The sequence below is a fragment of the Peromyscus leucopus genome, chromosome X, assembly GCF_004664715.2.
Source record: "Peromyscus leucopus breed LL Stock chromosome X, UCI_PerLeu_2.1, whole genome shotgun sequence".
NCBI classification, from domain to species: domain Eukaryota; kingdom Metazoa; phylum Chordata; class Mammalia; order Rodentia; family Cricetidae; genus Peromyscus; species Peromyscus leucopus.
In genome coordinates, this window is record NC_051083.1 from 25798099 (window position 1) to 25821391 (window position 23293).

Below are 23293 nucleotides of genomic sequence, written 5' to 3' on the forward strand. Positions count from 1 at the left end.
GAGACAGTTTCAGGGAGGGATGGTGTGGCGGGGAAATGGTTCAGTATCCTAATTGTAGTGGTGCCGACACAAATCCATAAACACGTTAAAGTACAAAGAACTCTATATCAAAAGTAAAAAGTCTGAACCTTATAGCTATTCCTGACAGTAATATTGACTATTCAATACCCCAAACATTTCATTCATAGCAGTTAAGGGCAGTGATGGCGAAATTACTTCATTTCTAAAGAAGAGCAGCTATGTTGCAAAAATATCATTAGATTTTTAAGGTCCTCAACAATTTCCAGTTGCCTGATTCTATAGATATCACTGTGTTTTACCTGTAAAACCAGTAATTCTCTAATGATATCAGACAAACCACAGTTATTTGACTTTATTCTAAGTCTTTATTCAAACAAAGGACATTGGTATTTTCCTTCCTTTGTTTTCAGAGCTTGGAAGACAATCACAAAAACAAAATGTGATCTCTGAAAAGTGCAAGGAAGAAGTTTGGCATTAGTGACAGTGACCAGGCAAGGTGTGCAATCAAAGACCTCCTGAGGAAGTATGGGCAAAATGGAGATGAGAGGCCTGAGTGACAGCCAAGATTGTTTCTTGATGGCAACAGGGACTTCACAACAGGAAATGAAATGATGATATTTGTGCTTCAGGAAGAGGAAGCATGGATGACAATAAACCTTCAGCCAGGAAACTATTTAGGAGGCTTAGCCTGAGAGGTGATGGTAAGTCCAGGGAGGACTAGTGAGAAAAGGCTGAATATGAACATACTGTTTAAAGGGAGGTCATTTATAGAAGGGCCAATACAGACTGTTAAAGAGGAGCAATTATTAAATATATTTTCAGGGTTCTGAGGCTATGAAAGCAATGGTTACAGAAAATAGAAAAGTTGAGAGAAAGACATGTTGGGTTCTTCAGTGATTTTCTCTTTATTGGAAGAAAGACTCATCAGTCATTTTAAAGAGTTAGTTTGAAGTGATGGTGGAACCTGTATTTTGTAGACACATAAAAAGATGTGATTCAACTGGGCTGAGACACAACAATTTGTACCTCTAAAGGACAGAAATGATAGTTGAAAGAAACTAAAACATGATCTTAAAGATAGAAGCCAGAAGAACAAATTTGTTGAGAAAATCCATTAGTTCCATTTGACTAAAAGTATTTTGACAAACATGAATATCTGATTCAACCCACAAATTCCTGCTATAAAAGTATATTATAACCATCTGTTTTGGTATCACTCCATCCTAAAAGAAACCTTATATTAGATATATCTTCTACAAGGTGTTTAGTTTGTGAGCATTATATAAAATGATGACATCAACTTTCGCCAACCAAGAGAAATATTGGTGTTAAATTTGAGCTTACAGGTAGCAACATCAATATAGTCAAAGAATGCAACAGAAGCCAGACCCATTTTCCCTTCTATTTGCAAAGCAGGTCCTACACTCCATAGTTTGTTCAGTAAGATACTAACATAACTGCTGATGATGCTAGCCAACAGTATTTTTTCCAGTGGTATTTATTATGAAACAATCCTGGCAAATGAAAGAAAACAGCACACAGTGCTAATATTTTGGTAGAATTATGTGTTTATTCTAGCACTGTTAACAAGAGAGAAGTAAGCATCCAACGAGCACAGAGGAATGCTGCTGATGTAAATGAATATTTACTCAACATCCAGTTCTTTCTTCCTTCCAATGGGGAAATGACAAAAAGCATTCTGATCTTGGAATTCAACCAGTTTAATGCACCAACAAATTGAACACCCTAAGGCATGTTATTGGGGGCTAAAGGTATCAAGGGAAGAGAAAGTGATGGATTTTCATGAAAAAAAAACTTTTAATTGAAACAGGGAGAAAGGGCATACAAATCTAGATTGAAAAGAAAGAATATTGACAAATGGTTACTGAAGTCAGCTGGTTGCAAGTGACATAGCTCCAAACTGTATTTTCCCCTGTCCTTTCTTTAGCAATGAAAGAAGACTCTGTGTCTTCAATACTACATCTTCCCAACAAGCATATGACCATACTACCAGGCAGACAGGGCAAGATGATGACTCTGATTGGGCTTTAAAAGCATCATCATTAACAGAAACATCAAATATTACTAAACTAGATAAACAGTGACACTGGTGTTGAAATGATGCCTTTGTGTATTCTTCCCATCATCCTATTCTAATCATGGGACAGAAAATCAGGAAAAACAGAATGAAAGGACATTCTTCCAAGCAGCCAGCTAATGCTGGTCAAGAGTGCCAAAATCATAAAAGACAAAGACTGATTGGAAGCGACTAAGAAGCCATGTGAATCAGCTGGAATCTGGGATTCAAGAATAGGTCCTGGAGAAGAAAAGGGACAGTAATGGGATGACTGGCAAAATCCAAGTAAACTCTGCATTTCAGTAACACACACACACACACACACACACACACACACCCAAAACACACACATAAAAAAAAAAAAAAAAAACACACACATACACACACCCCCCCCCCCCCCCGCCCACACACACACACACACACACACACGCACACACACACACACACACATCACACATACCTTTTAAAAGTATGGCTAGGGCAACCTCAGCAATAAATTTGTTACCAAGACTGATTCTCAGTTTCTAGGAACATTTCACAATTATGTAAGGTATTAAGATCTGGAGATCTGATGAATATGAAAGAACCCTCTGTACAGTCTTTACTGCTCTTCTGTTCATTAAAAATTATTTCAAAATTAAGAGTTTAAAAGTTGTTACAAGTTTGATGGTTGCTTGGGTTGCAGATTACCTCATGCAAATCAATCCCAAAATTCATGGTTCAAACTTCCAATCATACCAGACAACTTTAAGTATCTAACTGTGTCCTGCTTACTGATGCTTACATGCCTTTGCTCATTTTGTCCTCATGTGTCTCCTGTGTTTCCCAGAAACACACATACTTGGTGTTTTAACACTGTCCTCAAATGTGATTTCTCCTGGCTTCCCACGGCAGAATGAGACATTCCCTGTAACCAATTTTTAGATCCCCTTCTGCAAATACCTGCTTTAGATAAGATACTGAATACAGTCTATAAAAATTAGTGATTAAAAGCAAGAGGTCTAAAACAAGGCTATCAGGGTTGAAATCCCAGACCCAACTCATGTCAGTTGTATAATTTTAAGCAAATCACTAAATTCCCAAATTTTCTTCCTTTAGAAAATGGAACTAGTGATAACTCATGAGACTGTTATGAGAATTAAATAATTATGGCAAATAAAGTAATTCTCAGAGGGCCTGGCTCCTATAATTGGTCAATAATTATTAGCTATTATTATGGCAGTAACATGTCTTTAGACTGAGGGTGTCTGAACCAGGATCATACTTTTCTGGGTGAAAATTCCCAGATCTGAATTCAAACCTTACCTTTTCCATTCCTTGATTTTGGACTCACTTGGTTAGTTTTGGAGATCTCTAGCCCTTTAAAAACATCTAGTACGGTAACTGGAGCAAGGCAAGAATATTCAATAAATATTAGTTATTATCATGACTATTCAGCAAATCTTAGAGTTGGCACTTGCATGTTGAATTCTTTGATCAATGAATGAGTGAATTAATCAGTCAGAATTATGGGCTGTTACCAACTAATGACAGTGCAAACAGAATTTATCCCTCTGTCACCCATGTTCTGTAGCTTTGGTATGCCAATTTGAACTAAAGATGACTGCTTTTGCTGCTTTGTTTGGTTCACCTCCAGCCTTTTGGAAGCATCTGTAAGAAGTAGATGGAAACGTTCTAAAGACAAGTAGCATTTCACAACAATACTTTTATGGTAAATGAGCCTTGCCTGAGCTATAGGTACTGCCAAGTGAGGAATATGCTTAAATACTCCAAAAGACAAGATAAGTCAATAATGGCTCTCACTACATGATCTGGGAGAGGAGATACAGTCTTTTTTTTTAAAAAAAAATGTATGTCCATGTGAATGTGTGTGTGTGTGTGTGTGTGTGTGTGTGTGTGTGTGTGTGTGTGTGTGTAGGCCAGAAGAGGGCATCAGATCACATGTAGCTAGAGTTATGGGCAGTTGTGAGCCACTCAATATGGTGCTGGAAATGAACTTAGTCCTCTGAAAGAGCAGTCCCAGGGTGCAGAGTCTTAATAGTTCTTTGTTTTAACTCTGAAACTAAAGAACTTCTAATTTTGCCATTTATTCATGGACATATATGCTGTGGATATTGCTCTCTATAAATAAAACACTGATGGCCAGTGACCAGACAGGAAGTAGGTTGCCAGGCAGGAAGTAGGTGGGACAAGGAGAGAGGAGAATTCTGGGAAGCGGAAGGCTGAGGAGGGAGACACTGCAGCCACCGCCAGGACAAGCAGCATGTAAAGACTCTGGTAAGCCACCAGCCACGTGGCAAGGTATAGATTTATAGAAATGGGTTAATTTAAGATAAAAGAACAGTTAGCAAGAAGCCTGCCATGGCCATACAGTTTATAAGTGATATAAGCGTCTGAGTGATTATTTTATAAGTGGATTGTGGGACTGCGGGGCTTGGGGAACCTGGAGAGAAGCCCTCCAGCAACACATATATATGACAAAATCAGATAGCATTCATTTTAATACAACTAGAAATGCTGGACTCAAGCTTTAAAATTTAAATATAGAGGAAAAACTGCACTGTGTTGTAGTTCCTCAACTACTACATCTTTTCCAGCAATTTACAAAACCAAAATTGTATCTTACAAGAGTGATTTACATTTACCATAGCACTGTGGCTTTTTCACCCCAGAAATATGATGAAATCTACTTGTATCTTCCTACAAAAACGATTCAGAATAAATGATAGTAATTAAAACAGACACCTCTGTATAACCTCTCACACTCTGTGGTTCCCAACTATACTATCCGACTGATTTAATGATTTTCTACAAAGCTAGTGCTATTATATCCCCCTTGCACAGTTAATAGGTCGAAAGAACTGAAATTTAGCATTAACAGTGGCACTGGGATTTAATCCCAAGTTAGATATCTCTAAGGGCTCTGATTATTTTGTCTATTTGCTATGCTTTGGGCTAGTGAGGATTTTGAGTAACTACTTCTCGATGCTGTTACTTGTGAACCTAGGGTAACATATTTGGGCTTCTTCTATAAGTGTTCAGTGCAGCTTTGCACAAGTTCAGGCAGATCTTGTGCTGCTAGTGATCTGTCTCTGATGCACATTCTGTCACGTGCCCAAAGTGCAGGCTAGTCCAAACCCCAGTAGCAATCTCAACCCATGGCAGGAAGAAACCACTGGAGATATTCTCCAGCTTCACCTCCTTTAGCTTCCAGCAGATAAAAGAAGACCACAAATTATTTTTCATTCCCCCTATCAAATGGTAGAATCTATTTCCCTTGTCTGATCCTGTCACTCAGTTTGACCAAATATGAGGGATTAGTCATACAGTAAGAAAACCCAAAGCATATGGAGAAACATCCAGACACTAGACAGAAAATGAAGCCACAGTGAACTTTCCACGCCTCCCAGACCCAAGTAGAAAATAGGCAAGTGAATGAATCCAGCTGATGCCACTGAAAGCATAACTCCACAGCTGAGCCAGAAACTAATTTCTGACAGACACACATTCACACCACTCAGGTCTGGGCTGATTTGTAATGCAAAAGAGTCTGTCAAGGCAGTTCTCAACCTTCTTAATGCTGAGACTCTTTAATACAGTTCCTCATGCTGTGGTGACCCCTAACCATAAAATTATTTTCGTTGCTACTTCATAACTGTAAGTTTGCTTCTGTTATGAATCATAATGTAAATATCTGATATGCAGGATATCTGATATGTGACCCCCTGTGAAAGGGTCCTTTGACCCCTACGGGGGTTGTCACCCACAGGTTGAGAACCACTGGTCTACGGCCAGAACTAACTGAAATGCAGGAGGATCATCCCGAGAGGTATTCTCTACTTCCCGGTGGTCCTGGTGGAACTTCAGCCATCCCCTTGTCCACAGCCTCACCTGTGTGACACAGCTTCATGATGGCATTTCCTCCTTTTCTGTTTCAGTCTGTCTTCTTCCTTCCTGCTTCCTGATGTCACCTTCCAAATCAACCTCGTCCACCCACATCCTGTCTTTGAGGGAATTCAAACTAAGACACAGAACTTTGGCTCCTGTGTTTTTGTGCAAATTTTTGAAAATTTCTATCTTCGTGGAATAGGTTATTCCCATTGCATCCAGTATAACCAATTTTTTCATTTTTACTTCTAAGCCAAGATGCCACTGTGAAGTTAAAAAGTGTGCATATATTAAACAAAATGCTATTTTTAAAAAGTTACCCACTTATCTAAAAACAGAAATGATTCTGGCAAATTGTGACTCTAAACTCTGAACAATGTCTTTTCAAATAAAATGAAAATATTAAACTTTCTGTTGTAAAAACTATTTCATATACAGTCAATTAATTAATTGAAAGGAATCTTTGTGTACTAAGTTCATTTTCTTTTTAACTATCCAACTTTCTTGTTCAATGAATTTGTCTATATATTCACTTTATAGAATGGCTTTAGAGACAGTCAGTGAACATTCATATGAGCTATAATCTACCATTTCATTATATAAGTTAGAAAGCTAATGAGGAGAATGAGAGATACAGAGCAGAATTTTAAATATTTTTCTATAAAAAGTGCACTTCTACATGAGAAAAGACTAAACCATCATGACTCATTAACTCCCCTGCCTCCAGCTGCCACCAGGGAGAACCAAATTCACATTAATATTTAAAAGAGAAATGAACTATTCTGCTTTCTTTAAAAAAAAAAAAACCTCATCACTCTGAAAGATCAATTTCAAGTAATAAAACCCTGATCATGAACCTAAATACTTGATCATTTTTTCTGACACTTTCCAGCATATGAGAAAAAGTAATATTGGACTGGGGATGCATTTTCCTTAGTTGGTAGAATGCATGCCTGGCATTTGTGAAGCTCTGGGTTCAAATCCCAGCACTTCACAGGCCAGGTATGGTAGCTCATGCCTGTAATTCCAGTACTAGGGAGATATAAACAAGAGGATAAGAAGTTTAAGACCAAATGTTCAAGGTCATCCTTGGCAACATATAAAGTTCCAGAGCATCCTGGGATACAGGAAGTTATATGGGGAGAATGGATGGAGCAATATATTTCCAGATTAATCATAAGTTAAAAGGTTAGGGCTGGGATATACAAACTTCTTGCCTAATATGCATGAGGGCCTAGGTTCAATTGCAAGCACTGCAAATAATAAACAAAAGCAAACAGATTAAAGCACAGTTATTGCAGCAGAATAGCATTATATTTGCTAAATGCATGCCTCAGAGCTTCTGGAATCAGTCTTTACCTTCAAGTCTGAGGACCATCTCCATGTCACCTTTTGTCTGTTTTCTCAGTGTTTTGACAAACACTCAGTTTATTGATAGTATATTAGTGTTAAAACCAGACTCTGCACACCTCTTTAGAGGTTTGCTACAAGACCAAGAACAACAGAGTGCCGTATTTTTCACTGAGCCTTCATGAAAATCATTAAAAGAAGTCTAACTCATGGTGTTGACTCCAAGAACTTCAAAATACTTAATTTGGATCTTGCATTTCTATAAATAGTTCGCAAATTGTCTTTTGATCAGTAGTTTTCTTCAGTTTCAAGTTTTCTTCAATTCTGAATTAGATTCACAAAAGGAAACCATGACAAAACCTTTGTATGGGTGCTCACCAGTTTATATTTCCTAACAATAATACTAGATGGGTAGTTATTTGTAGAACAGGAGAGGTAGAATTTGTTTGTAGCACGATGAACGTCACAGGAACACTGTTGTGATAGTTTGGAAGAGAAATATCCCCCATAGGATCAGATATCGGAAAACTTGGTCCCCACTGGAGGGTGCTGTTTAGAGAGGTTATGGCAAAGTGCAGCCTTGCTTGAGGAAGTATGTTGCTCGAAGCAGGCTTTGAGAGATCAAGCCTCACCCCACTTCCAGTTCATTCTCTCTGCTTTGTGCTCATGGATGAAGATGTGATCACCTTCTGCTCTGCCTACCTGCTGACATGCCTCCTGCCATGATGAACTCTTATCCCTCTGAAACTGTAAGCCCAAGTAAACTCTTCCTTCCTTCTATAAGTTACTTTTGGTCAGTGTTCTATCACAGCAACAGAAAAATAACTAATATAATTGTCTTCTTCATATAATAGCAGGAAATATTTCTGTGTCCATTCCCACCTAATATAACAAGAGAAATACGAAGCTCTTCAGCTTGGTTGTAGATTATTGGGCATAAAGTTAACCTGCCATAAATGGGATTTAAGTATCACATAGGTGTCTGGACAGGATAGAAGACTTTTAAGAACTCCCCCACCAAGTATTCCATTTATTTATATTATAGGATACTAAACTCCATCTAGAAATTTAATAGGAATTACAGTCAGATTTTTTTTATAAATAAATCTCTTTGCATATGACATTTTTTAAAGACAAAAACACCTGGTAATAAGATATTGAAAACCTGTCAATATTCACACACCTGAAACTGATGGCCAAAATCAAGGCTCTCTGCTATAGTATTTAAGAATTTGATACCCAAGACCTTCTAAAACTTTAGATGAGTGTCCAATTAGCCTAGACTCATCCACTCTTTTTTATTTTAATTCTTCCCTCATAAATTACATCCCTACCACACCCCCTCCCTACTCTCCCCATGTCCCTGCCCTCCACCTCCTCTTCCCCAGATTCACTCCTCCTCTATTTCCCTTCATAAAAGAGCAAACTTGCCAGGATATCAACCAAGCCGGGCAAAACAAGTTACAATAAGACTAGACGCAAAGCCTCATGTCAGGGCTGGACAGGCAACCCAGCAGGAGGAGTTTAAGCAAAGCATCTGAGTATAGAGACACTGTCTCAGCTGAGTGAAACTGCCTTGTTATTCTAGAGAGATGCTAGTAAGATGAGCTACAAAAAAAAAATGTCAGCTTGGTCTCATGTGATCATAGCAGCATAAGGAAATGAGAACACAGTAGCCTTGAAGAGAAAAGCACACTGGCATTACTAGCTAGAGTTTCACTGATGATTTTCCACTTTCCAACTTTCGAAGTATCCTACAAAAAAATGTCCAATGAGATAAGATTTCTGTGTGTTGGAATGAAGGCTACCCCTTGACCTATTGGCACGTGTTGGGTTACACCAAATCCACAGTGCAAGTATGTCAGATTCCCATGTTCCAACTCACTGAGCCAAAATGCCTGGGGTGACAGCTTGTTGTTGTCCAGTGCTGACCATGAAAACTGTACCTTACTTACAAACTTGTGAAATAAATTTCCAATCACCTTCTGCAGTTGTCCCATGCAACTGCACCTACTCATTCTTGTGTTGATTATCACCCCTTCAACAGCCATGGTGGAAGATGAAATTCCCAGTGCATGCAAAAACATAAATGTTTTTGACTAAATCAACCCTTTAATTTTAGTCTTACAGTTTGTTGTTGATGTTGTTGTTTGGGGGAGGGCTTATTAATGTTTTGAATCCTAACTCTGTGAGTGGGCACATCTTCAATTTTATTTTATTTTGTCTTGTTTTCCTTCCTGTGTCCTGGTCACCTTACAAATAACTATGTCGTGGCATCCTCACAAAACATTTCTGAGCTAGGCATCTTAGTTAGTTTCATTTGGTAGGCAAAGAATCAGAGGCACTAAGAAGATCGCGCATTTTTTTTTTTCAGTCACAGGAGAGAGCAAGGATTTCAATTCAGGCTTTCTGGTTCCATCCACTTCATTCTTTTTTCCAACTAAATCCGATTACCTCTTAATCTGAGCCTCAGTGTCTTCATCTGGAACCTCAGCGCTGATACCATTACCATCCCCCAGAGTTTCCTCAATAACAACAAAAACTGCTGCACACTCTCTAAATACTACAAATACTAATTGCTCTTTCACTTAGAGTTAGCATTACACCTCAACTCCCATTCAACCAAAGTAAGCAAGGGCCCAATGGAAAGTTTCAACTGGAGAAGAATTGGACTTTGCTCAAAAACCAAAAACACCTGGCAACCAAGTCCAAGATTCCCCTAGCTCAAATGATTAGCTAAAGCAGATGTCTTATGTATTGAAGCTTAAGTTGACATAGCTATTGTCACCTAATGCTTCTCCTCTCCCTTCTCTTCTGCATTTTGTTCTCAGTGTACTAGCTGGCACAATTGAAATATGAAGTTATCAGAGTTACAAGCTAAGAACTGATCCAATTCACACTTCAGCTCTTGTTTCCATGAGTGGTCCAGAGCTACAGAGAGAAAACACATTATTTTCTTGTTCCATAAGGCAACAAAACTCAGTTCACTCCATCTCTCCAAAGACTTCTTGGGCTCAGCATTCTCCTCTTGGGCCCATCAACATTATCACTTAAGAAGTGACTGTTTCTTAAAGTCCTTTTTAGTTCTAATACTTCCTGAAGGCCTTTGACTAGTTAATGGCTCTGGTGAGTTATGGCTAGGTTAATTTTTTACAAGTGTAAGTAGTTGTGGCTCTTCTTTTGAATATCTGCCATTTCTAAAAAGCCATCATTTTAATAGCTTCTCTGTGATTGATTCCAAAGTTAATAAGAAGTGCATAGAATTTCCATGGTAACCAATCTTGGAAAATCCCAGAGGTAGCTGCTCACTCCTCTACTGAATCTTCCAAAGCTTAGTACTTTCTTTATGGCATCGTCAAAGAAAGCATGCAAAATATTGTTCTCCTACATTTGCATTTACTCTTATTACAAATATGACATAGCAGCAATGCTTGGTGTATTTTCTGAAAATAATGAGCATCATCCTTTTTCATTAGTTAACATTCAATTTGCAGATAAGACCATTAGATCTTCTAAAGTATACATTGGATGATTTTTAGTGCATCAACAAGGTTATATAACCATCATCCATATCTAGTTTGTGATCACTTTCATTGCCCTAAAAAATGATACCAATCAAACATCAATCTTCCTGTCAACTTCTACCAATTACTAATCTACTTTCTACCTCTATTTTCCTGTTGTGGATACTTCATCTACATGCAATCATACAACCAGTGGTCTTTTTGCAATGAACTCCTTCCTTTTAGCATAACATTTTCAAGACTCACTCGTGTATAGTATGCATCAGTACTTCATTTCCTTTGTTGCTGAATAATCTCCCTCTGTGTGGCTAGGCATGTTTTGTTTTCCATTCATCAGTTGATAAATGGTTGGGTTGGTTCCATCAGTCTGCTCACATGAATAATGCTGCTCTGACCCTTGTGCATATGTTTTGAAACAGACACATTTTCATTTCTCTTGGGTATGTAACCAGGAGCAGAATTGCTGAGTCATAGGGTAATGCTCTCTATGGGTTAAACAACTGTCAAATGGCTTTCAAACTACTGCGTCATTCTACATTTCTGCTAGTGGCATACGAGCATGCTAATTTTTTCACATCTTGTCAACACTTCCTGTTATTGCTCTTTTCAATTCTAGTTATCCTATGATATCTTATAATAGTCTTGATTTGCATCTCCCTAATGGCTAATGAAAACATCATTCTTTACCAGCTAACATAATAACTAATTTCAATTTTTACATACTACATTCCAGGTATTTCTTCCATATTGTGACATAGTTGCAATCATAATCCCACTCTATTTAACCAAGTAATGGTTTGGCACAGATGCAATAAACTTTAGAACAAGATGTTATGTTCCTAAAAGCATGTCTGCAGGATCTGGGAAAACAACTATCAACACATAGTCTTTCTTAATTCTTTAGCATATTCTGCTATGAAACATACTTTACTGTAAGTGAGAACCAGATTGTAAGAGTCAAGAGCTCACTGTGGAAAAATAAGTTCTTGGTTTTGCAAATCCTGACTGTATTTGCACCAGAGTGTAAATTTATTTATCTGATCATAATAACTACTTGAGCTATACAGCACAGATGTAGACTTCTAAGATAGACGTGGAACTAAGTCATCAAAAATCAAAGGGAATAAGATAGATATAATATCTATAGGGAACTTTCCATTAAGTGATGAAATCACACCATGGAGCTCCAAGTCCAGCCAGACCTATACTTCACCATCTTACCACTCTTATAATCCACTCTGAGTCCCTCAAACATACTAAGTTCACTCTTTTTATGCACCTGTGTGTAGATTCTTGTGTACACATGTGCATATACCTGTGGAAGCCAGAGGACAACCTTGGTGTCAGCATCAGGAATGCCATCCATCTTCTTTGACTCAGGGACTCTCACTGGCCTACAGTACACACCAATTAGGCTAACTTGACTATCCAGTGAACCCAGTCATCCTCCTGTCTCCATCTCCCCAGTGTTGGGATTAGAAGTACACACACACCCCATTCAGCATTTTCCCATGTGTTCTGTGAGATCAAACTGAGGTCCAGGTGCTTAAGAAGCAAGAATTTTATAGACCAACTAAGCTATCTCCCCAGTCCTATGTTCCCTCATAAACAGAGTCTTCTATAGAAGGGCTTTTCAAAAAAGTCTTTTTATCCACTAGTTTCACTTGATACCTTCCAGACTGCCTTAGACCTTGTGTCCATTTGGTAACACTGCTGTGACAAATTATCACAGACACAGTGATGGAAGACAACATATACCATTTCCAACATTTGGGGAGTCCACTGACCTAGGAGGATCAATGTGTCTTATGGAGTTGTGTGCTTGGGGCAGGGAGCTCCAGGGGCGTAACTGTTTCTTTGCCTTATCAATTTGCTCTGGAAACTGGTTCATTCCTTGGCTCATGTCTTCTTCCTCCATATTGAAAGCTAGCAGTGTAACATTTTCAAAATATCTCCTTCCTTTTCCCTCTTCTCCCCGGTTTCCCTCCCTCTCACCCGTTCTCCTATAATGCTCCCTTCTTATGAGGAACCTTGTGATTTCACTGGCCCCACCCATATAATCCACAATAGTCTCACATTAACAAAGTCTCTTTTGCCATATCAGGTGGAGTATTTACACATTTGGGGATTGGGATGTGGTCACAGAAATCTTTGGGAGTCATCATTTAGTCTGCCACAGTCCCCTTGTCATAATGGCTCATCACAGTAAACAAATGTAGAGACTCATTCACTGGACATCACAGCTTCCACAGGTGATAAGCACCTTACAGAGCAAAGCTTATGTGCTCCATGGATATTCCTAAGGTCCACTGCATAGCTGACACTGAATAAATATTTAATGAGGTCCTAAGTGACCAGATTGGTTTTGCTAGACCACAGGGGCTGAAGGAGAGGAAGAAAGCTAACACTACATCTTAAAATGCACTGAAATGACTAGCTAAGCAATTAGGATTGTCAGATGTTGTGGCACATTGTTTTAATACCAGCACATGGGAGGCAGAGGTGATAGATCTCTATGAGTTTTAGGCCATCCTGGTCTATCTATTGAGTTCCAAGCCAGCCAAGGCTACACAGTGAACGTTTGTCTCAAAAATAAAAACTTCATTCCATACACACTGTGCTCTGTCAAATGTGCTTCATGAGAGGTTAACATGATGGTAATTGTGTTATTGGAATATGAAACCAATATAAGAACAGATTCAACTGAAGGCAAGATGACCAAGCAGCAGGACATAGTAGCATGGGAGTTGTGTGCGTGAGGGGTGGGGGAGGAGAAAAAAAGAGGCAGGGACAATAAGAATGAAAAGCTGGAAAACGATGTAAGGAATCTCTTTAGACATTCTCATACATTTCCTTCAGATCCATGCTATAATGAAAGAAGTAAACATCATAAGATTTGAGAAGAAGAGAAGAGAAGAGAAGAGAAGAGAAGAGAAGAGAAGAGAAGAGAAGAGAAGAGAAGAGAAGAGAAGAGAAGAGAAGAGAAGAGAAGACAGAGGAGAGGGGAGGGGAGGAGAAGGGAGGGGAGAGGAGAGAGGGGAGGGTAGATGAGAAGAGTGTAGAAGAGAGAGAAGAGAAGAGAAGAGAAGAGAAGAGAAGAGAAGAGAAGAGAAGAGAAGAGAAGAGAAGAAAGAGGGGGAGGTACTAAATACCTCCTGGCCTGGTAACCATAAGCAACTAGGAGAATGTTAATAGCAACCAAAATAAACAACAGAGATAATAGACAATGTTCAAAGGAAGGGGAGTTTATCATTCTGCTTCAGATAAACAGAACCTGAGCCATCCAGTGGCCACCCTGAAAAGATTGCTACCAGGAAAAAAGAAAATATATGTCACTTGCTTGCAGTGATGAGCACCCCTGGGTGATCTAAAACTCTGAACACAGGCCAGATATTAAGAATATAAAGATGAATGGAGTTCTGCTTTCAGGTACTTCAACGGTTGCAAGAAAACAATGGATGCAAATGGAAAGTAGGAAATACAGAAGATTTATAGTAATGGCTATATGCCAGTTTGCATTTGTTTGTAGGATGCTTGGCATGGGAGCCCCATGTGCCCCCCTCCTGAGTACCTACTTCTGTTTGTTTTGTGATTCTAACAATGCTTCCCTAGATATCAATGTAATACCTCTAAAATATTTTTATTTGTGTTATACCCTCAGGATTCAAAATTCCCAAGTCCCCCCAATCTCCACAGTGAAGTTCCTCAGCTCTGGCACTATCTTTCCGTGATGATTCTTTGTCATGGGAATACCCTGAAAATTGCAGGGTGTTTAGCCATTTCTCTGGCCTCCCAACTAGATGTCACTAGCAGAACCCCCCACCCCCGCCCCGTGGTAGATAACAATATCCTGCCAACAATGCACATGCAGAAATTCCTGGAACTTCTTAGTACATCATAGAAAGGAGGAATTAAAGTTTCAAATGCAATTAAAGTTTGCTGATCAGATGTCCTTAAAATAGTGAGATTACCCTGGATTACCCGGATGATCCCAATGTAAGCATAAGTGTCTTGAAGAAAGTCAGATGGAGAAATGACTAGAGAAGAAGGATCAGAGAAGATAACAACATAGCTAGCTTTGAAGATAAAGGGAAATGTGCTTCTGGGAAAGGGAAGGCTGCAAATCTTAGCAGGCTTTGGAAGGAACACAGCCCCACTGGCATCTAAAATATAGCCTAGTGAGACTCACTGCAACTGCTGATCTTCAGAAAGAGAATAGATTTGGGTTGCTTTAAGCTACGAGGTTTGTGATCAGAAACTAATACACTACTAGCTGTAATATCCCAAAACATCTTCAAGATTTTCCAAATATCTCTTGAGGACAAACCCACTGTCAGGTTAAGAGTCCCTGGTTCTACAGAACAGAGTTCAAATTCCTCAGAATCCCATATTAGGGCTTTCTCTGATAAACACTACCCTGCCTGCTGAACAAGATCACCCAAGAGATAGTCAGATACCATCCTACATAACTTCTCGCTTCACAAATAGGCTACATCATCTCACCTCTCTACAGATGAGAAGAGACTCCTGGAGGATAGAGAGCGTGCTTTGACCCTCCTGTCATTTTTATCTATGCTTATAGGTATTCCTCCACAATGTGCCTGACTTCTGTTTTCAACACATCTCTATGTCAAAAGCCTTGTAGTTAGTTGTTGCATATAGTAGGTGAAAGGTATCCTAACTGCCCCATCTCAAACATATTATTTCACTTAACTCCTTGTCATTCTTCTTTGTTGAAACTCTAGTGTTACCAATGCCTCTGTGCCAATGCACACCCACTTTTTTTTCTCAGTGAGAAATAACCCCCAAGGGCTGAGGAGATGGCTTACCATGCAAGTATGAGGACCTGAGTTTGAATCCCCAGAACCCACATAAGTCTGGTCACAGTACCATACATCTGTAATCACAGTACTCATGCTTTAAGATAGAGACGGGAGACTCCAAAGCTTGCTCTCAGGCCAGCCTGACTCACTGGCTTTTGATACTTCAAACAACAAAGAGACCCTGTTTTAAACAAGGTGGAAGGTGAAAACGAACATCTTAGGTTGTTATCTGGCCTACACACACACACACACACACACACACCTCAGACAAACACACAAATATACACAAGAAATGACATGCCATCTCCTTGTGAGTGATCTTTAAGTCATACTTAAAGATCAAATTCAACCGTTCTCAAAACAGCGAAAAACCTCTAAACCCTGCTGAAAAGACTTGCTCAACTCTGGTCTCTCATAGTGCTAATCATTTTATACCATGCCCTCATTAACAACTCATCCCACATTGGGACATCTCTGCACTCATGGTACCTAGAGAAATAAATGCCTTAGATGGGAATGAAGAAAAGAATAGAAGCCACAGATCCAGAAATTAATGTGATTGTCAGGAACTCAAGCTGGCAAATGCCCAGTAGTATAAAGGCATAATTCCAGGTCTGGTTCCCAAGAATCAAGAAGATTCCAGTTTTGAAAGAACAGGTAGTATTCCATTATCAGAGTGAGGGGCAAAGCTTGGCTGCTAAAGAATACAAGTTGGTAAACATGTACTGATTGCATCATGATACTGTGTGTCCATGAATCTGACTTGGGAAAAGCAATCCTGAAACACATAGTAAGAGAATTTTAACAGAGTCATTCCTGACTTTGTCTAATACCTCCCAAGTTTAGGCCATAAAATAGCCATTCCTGAGCATCAAGTGAACCCAAGTAATAGAACTGTGAGCATTTATGAGAATCTTGAGGGTGGAAAATGTGTGACCAATTTTGTTTAAAATTACAGAGTCTGCTCAGAGAACTAAATGCAGATGGATATGATCCATCACTGATTAAACCTGAAAATTAATTCCCAAATATTCATATGGACTTATGGGAATAGATAGAAAAAATATGAAGAAAATTTAAGAGGTATGTGGGCTCTGCAAGAATGGCTCCAGAGGGATCTTCATGGGTTAAAAATCAGAGGAAAACAACAGTAACACATTAGTCCAGCTCACAATCCTTCTGTAGGCACTTGCTAGATACCCAGTCTGGGATACTACACTCCACATCACAAATGTGATGGTTCTCAGCTAGGGTGGGTCTATCTCTAGAAAGTATTTGGGAGTATCAACGGTTTTGTTGTGCTACTAGGATAAAGGGATGCTGTGCTGACTAGTTTTATGTCAACTTGACACAAGCTAGAGTTATCTGAAAAGAGAGAACCTCAATTGAGAAAATGCCTCCATGAGACCTGGCTGTAAAACATTTTCTTAACTAGTGACCCAGCTCATTGTGGGTGGTTCCAACTTTGGGCTGGTGGTCCTGGGTTCTATAAGAAAGCAGGCTGAGCAAGCCATGAGGGGCAAGCCAGTAAGCAGCACTCCTCTATGACCTCTGCATCAGCTCCTGCTTCCAGGTTCCTGCCCTGTTTGAGTTTTTGTCCTGACTTTTCTCTGTGATGGAAGTGTGAGCTGAAATAAACCCTCTCCTCTCTAACTTGCTTTTTGGTCATGGTGTTTCATCACAGCTAAATAGTACCCCAAACTAAGACAGGGGCTCCACGGGCATGTAGTGGGCAAAGGACAGGGCTACTCAACACTGCAACACCCATAGCAGAGAATCATTGGGCCCCAGATAGCAACAGTGCCAAGGTTGAGAAACCCTGAGGCAGAACAACCAGGAAAAGTTCAAGAAAAAAGTCTGTGTGAACCCAAGTGCACTTCCAAGGCCTCTGAGTAACCACACAGGGTGCTCACTTGCTGGGTTTTTGCAGCTATTAGTAACGGTTCTCTTGGGACAAAGGACACAGCCTGCTTGCAAGCAAGAAAGACAGGCAGTGTTCAATGGGATGAATTTTCCTGGGTTTTGAAAGCGTTCCAGGATATTCAACCTTTGAAAGGTAACCCAGACCATTAAACTCCAGTCCTAAGGGTTATATTAGGATAGGTTGGCCTCTACTGAAAAAAAAAAAAAAAAAAAAAAAAAAAAACTAGGACTGGACCTACATGCCAGGATTCCACCCAATCACCTCATATATGCCTCAAGCATAAAGGGATTCCCACCCCGGCCCACTTACACACATAAACCTTTTATGAGAAAATTTTGTTCTTTTGCTAGATGGCAATGTACTCAGTTTTAACCACTACAAAAGGGTGAAAGTCACAGTAGATGAGTCTTGTGCAGACTGTCTATACACTCTGAAATGGACAGAAGCCACCCAGTATTGCAGCAGCTCGAATTCTCATTCATTGAGTCTGAGATGTTAATGGCTAAGAATGTCAGCAACTATCAAATCTGAACAGTCAGCTTGCTTCTGGTATCTCTCCTCTCCCTCCTTCCTCCTCCTTCCCCTCCCTTCTTTAGATTAGTCTGTTAAGGTGTGTTTCTGAAACTGCGCAGGAATCTTGCTTCTCTCCTTCCCGACACCAAGCCAGTTGCTTTGGGTGTAATGTGGTATCTCTGCCTCAACTTTTCTTCTCACCGACTACATCCCCGATCCAGTTGGCAATGTTTTGGTCATTCTTTCATAATCTGCATACCATGCAGCAGCAGCAGCAGTGGTTACTCTAATTTAGTCACTAACATTAACACCAGGCGATGCTGTTATTTATGATCAATAATGCTGATTTTTGTTGAGTGGTCTATTAAAACAGAAATTTAACAGTTATCTCATGCTAACAGAGCTGAGAAGCTATTTTCAAACTGTTTGGCTTGGTTGTGTTTCCTTTATTTAGCCTAAATCTCCAGCAATTACATAGTATTTCATTTCATTTCTGTAATGCTAACTGTGCTTTAAGATATTTAATTACAATTGATGAGATCTCCCTTACTTTATGGAAACAGATCCCAGGCAAACCTATAGAGTTTGTGGACTAAACCAGGAAGGAGGTGGTCATTTTTCAACCAACTACTATTTATTCTCTAAAAGTATGCTGCTTTCCAAGTCCCCATCAACCACAGTTTCCCAATGGCTCTATTCTCCAGTCAGAACCAGAGAGCCAAATTTGAAGGAAATCAGATAGCTCCCTCTGAGTTCCCTATTTATTATTGATTCCTGATTCATGTCTATTCCAGTAACTACTAATTGTCCTTAGTGGAATTTGGGCGGATTTCCATGATATTTCAGACCCTTAAGCACAGAAAGTATTCAGTACCATAGATTTCTGAAATTACACCTTTGGGGAAAAGAAGAAATCAAAACTAGAGATTTATAGTAGTTATTCTACCTTGCCACCTAAACACACACACACACACACACACACACACACACACACACACACACAATCTTTCAGAATAGTGTCTGAATTCTGTTGTAGATGTATATCAAATTATATTTCCTCAGCTCATCGCAAAGAATTTAGCAATGAATCATTTTGAGTTCCTAAAATCATTCAGGTTGGGTGAAGAGATGAGATGACCCTTTGATTGACTGTAGCATCAAAAAGAAATCAGAACACCATCTTTTCCTCCAAGTCCTGTGACCACTCCCAAGTGAACCCTAGTACTCCTCCGGACACACTCATAAGATGGGCCCCTAGGGTGTTCCCATTCTAGCACCATCTAACCAGATTGAGTCAAGCAGCTAAGGCGGGTGCCTCACGCTGTAGATGGGATGAACTTAAAGACAGCCCCTGGAAATGCCTGGGGCATCCAGCTTTGGGCTGTGAGACACATGGCGCTGGTCCCTACCTCGGACCTCCACACGACATACGGGTGGCTACGACTGTTAGGTGACTGCTGGAACTTCCTCTGCTGGAGCCATCTCCTAGGAGAAGCGAAGATGCCATTGGGGCCTCCCCCAGAGGGCCAGAGGATGCTTGCGGAACTGCGGCCACTCGCGGAGCCGGCCAGGACAGAAGGCAGGTCCCAGGCCATGCTCTTCTTGAAACCACTGCGACTCAGTGGGACCTCGTAGTCAAAGTGGAAGCTGCCAGAAGGCGACTTTTCTTGAGGGGTACTGGGTGTGGAGAAAGACGAGCATAAAGGTCTGGGTGTCGGGAACCGGGTAGCCCGAGGGTGCTGACTTCGGGGAGAAGACGTGGAGCGGGAACCGAGACCCTCGGCTAGTTGCTGCGGAGAGTGGAGGCGGCTTACTGTGGAGCCCCGCAGGCCGCCCTCGGTGCCCATCTCGCTCCCGCAGCCACCGATCAGGGCTGGGTCCAGGCTGCGTGTCTGGCGCAGCTTCCTTTTGGAGAATCCCTTGGCCGAGGCCGTGCCGCCGGACGCGGGCGAAGAGCAGGAGAAGACACTGTGCAGCAGGCTCTGGGCTGACATCTCGGAGGGGCTGAGTCCCGAGGGCCACCTTCTCTTTTCCCTCCTAGATCGCTGGAGGCTGTGACCTGAGAAAACAAGTGGTTGGAGTAGGCTGGAGGAAAGCTGCCAGGCGGGGCTCGCCAAGGATGGTGGAGGGCAGTGCCCCGTTCACGCTCCACCAGCGCGCTCCAAGTGTCCTTGCGGAGGCAGAAACAGGAGCTCCACCCCCAGCCTTCTAGGAAAAAGAGGTACGAGTCCCTTTACCGCCTTTAGAACCTTCTCCCTGGAGCCCAAGTCTCAAAGAGACTAAGGAAGAGGAGGAAGAAGGTCAGTGGTTCGCTGAGATCTTAGCTCCAGCCCGCTTGCGCCACTCCCCCTTCCCAGCCGAAGGCGGGAGACTCTGCGCTCCTGCTCTCTGGCTCTGGACAGCCTCGAAGTCTCCAGCAAGCTCCTCCTCGTGGCCTAAGGACAGTCCTGAGGGTTCGGGAGGAGATTGCCTGAGAGTCCGCCCGGAGCACGTCCCTTGTGCTCCCGGCGCGGGGCGGTGAGAACTCCTCAGAGGCACCCGAGCTCAGTTGCCAGGTTGCGCCCCCATGCACCTTCTTAGTGACTTGGGGACAGCGGCTGCGCTTTGGGGATCAGCTGGGCTTCTGCTCCCTCCTTTCCTACTGGCGAGGCTCAAAGGTGTCTCCAAGTTCACATTCTCGCGCGGTCCCTGTGTTGCTTCAGTGGTCCACCCTGGCTGTTCCCCGGGCCTTCCAAAGAGCGAAGTGACAACGGTGGCAAAGAACTCCCGGCTGCGCTCAGCGCTACTCTGAAAGCGCTGAGCTCAGAAGACAGCCTCCGAAGCGGGTGTCCCTGTTCCTCTGTAGAGTGACACTTGATATTCGCTGCCCGCCTTGGTTGGGCCCAGAGCTGGCTCAGAGATTCTCAGCACTCTCACGCCAGAGGCAGCGGGAAAAGGGGTGGCCCGGGACGGATAAGGCCGAAGGAAGGCAGGGTCTGGAGCCTGGGCGGAGCCAGGGGCAGAAGAAAGCCGAACGTGAAGTTTTCCAGGCGCCAAACCTGGGAAGTAGTTCAGAGAGGCAGCGGCTGGTCTCTGATACCCGGCCTCTAGGGAGAAAGTCCGGAGGACGGAAGTGTGGACCTTCTCCCCCGACTCCCCTCCCCCAAACCCAGGGGCGCGCGCTGTCTCCACACTCGTTTCTGCAAAGGAAGGGGAGTGTCAGATTGCACCCCACCCACTGGTATCAGACCCGCAGCCCCGGACGGTTTTTCTGAATTTAGAGTTAAATCCCCTGCCTTCTCTCCTCCTACCCCCAACCCTGACGCTTTTTTTTTTTAAAGGAACGCTGACGATGCAATTCAAATGCTTGAGGCTTTAGGGACCTACCAAGAAAAGTGGAAGGGAGTGGGAAGTCCTCGCGTGTCAGGTTCCCAAGCACGTGTGTAGATGTGGTCTATTTAGGAGGAGAGGTGAACAGAGTCTGGTCTAGGTATAGATCTACCTTGACTAAAGTTAATTGGCCTCAAGGTCTGCCCCAGAACTCGCCTGGGCTCAGCTGCCAGGTCTTGGGTAACTGAAAAATACAGAAGTCGTAGTCTGTAATCTGGGCTTGCAAATAAACCCCGAGCAGCTTCTCCCACTTTCCCACTCATGGAATCTATAAAATGCCAAGCCTCAGCCGCCTCTTGTGGGGCTTTCTGATGTCACATTTAAGTTTTGCTCAGCATCTTACAATCACCTCTGCAGGGACTGCAGGGATTGGTCAGAACGGGGAAATAGTGATTGATTTCCACTTCTTGTGGTTCTGTGCGGTTAAAAAAAAACACGGGGAGGTGAAGAGAACTTACTACAAATAAAAACGAGAGTTTACCGTTTCTTTAAGAAAATAACTAAGTTATTAATACGGGTGTTCGACATAAGTATTTATTTGCCTTATGTAAATACCAGCCATTGTCCAATTTTGATTTTAGAAAACTTTATTCTTGTGACATTGGTTGCAGAGGTGGATTGCTTTATTGTGGCTTTTTACAATGCCGCCTTGATGTCCCTAGGTGTTTTACTATTTAGCAGGAGGCAGGTCATGAAATCTAATTAGCAGGAAAATTCTAGATTCCTCCTATAGCCTGTACTTCTCTTTGTAAATGCAGGAGAAGACACCCCTGGGAGAACTTGATTGGGAATGAGCTGCTGGGTGAAAATGGTTTGTTTTAGTTTTGATTGTTTGGGGCTTTATTTGTTTGTTTTGTTGGGGGTTTTGTGTTCTATGGATGGGCAGGTGGTTATCCTGGCTAGTTTTCTGTCAACTTGACTCAAGCTGGTGTCATCAGAGAGGAGGGAGCCTCAATTGAGAGCAACTGAAAAAAATGCCTCCATAAGATGGCTTGTGGAGCATTTTCTTAATTAGTGATTGATAGGGGGAATCCAACCCATTGTGGGTTGGGCCACACCTGGACTGGCGGTCCTGGGTTCTATAAGAAAGCAGGCTGAGCAAGCCATGAGGGGCAAGCCAGTAAGCAGCACCCCTTTGTGGCCTCTGAATCAGCTCCTGCTTCCAGGTTCCTGCCCTGTTTGAGTTCCTGTGATGACTTCCTTCAATTATGGATTATGATATGGAAGTGTAAACCAAATAAGCTCTTTCCTCCACATCTTGCTTTTAGTCATGGTGTTTTATTATAGCAATAGTAACCCTAACTAAGACAGTGGCTATTATTATACTAACTTTGGCCAGAGTCTCACTATGTAGCTCCAGCTGGTCCAAAATTTGCTATGAGTTCCAGGCTGACCTCAAACTTAAGAGATCCTCCTGCCTCTGTCTCCCTCACGCTGGAATTTAAGGTGTGAGCCACCATGACTGGCTCTACTAATAGAATGTGAGATTCCACATTCCTATCACTGTCTGCTGTCTCTTTCTGTTTACTTGGCATCTCCCAAGTATTTTCTGAGGTTGTCAGTCAGCTGTTTTGAGAGAGGTCACAACATTTAAAATCACTTGAAGGCCTACTTAACACTATACCATATCATCTTTGGGGGTCAGTTATCTTCCCTCCTCGAAGAATTTGCAGTAGAAGTAAATACAGATGTATCTTGTCTGTCCTTTCTTTGGTAACAATGCCTCATAACTTTTCACTCATGACCAAACACCTATTTGAATAGTCTCCAGTGTTAGGATACCACTTCATGGTTATGCATCATT

At 41.6% G+C, this 23293-nt stretch overlaps 1 protein-coding gene across 1 annotated transcript in view; it reads right to left on the reverse strand.

Moving 5' to 3' along the window:
* The window catches only part of Arhgap6 (Rho GTPase activating protein 6), a 487916-nt gene extending 466687 nt beyond the window's left edge, over positions 1 to 21229 (reverse strand). Inside the window, exon 1 of the mRNA XM_028885949.2 lies at positions 19530 to 21229. Within this exon, the coding sequence (XP_028741782.1) occupies positions 19530 to 20114 (585 nt within the window). The 5' untranslated portion in view covers positions 20115 to 21229. The remainder of the gene's footprint in view (positions 1 to 19529) is intronic.
* Between the last annotated feature and the right edge of the window lie 2064 nt (positions 21230 to 23293).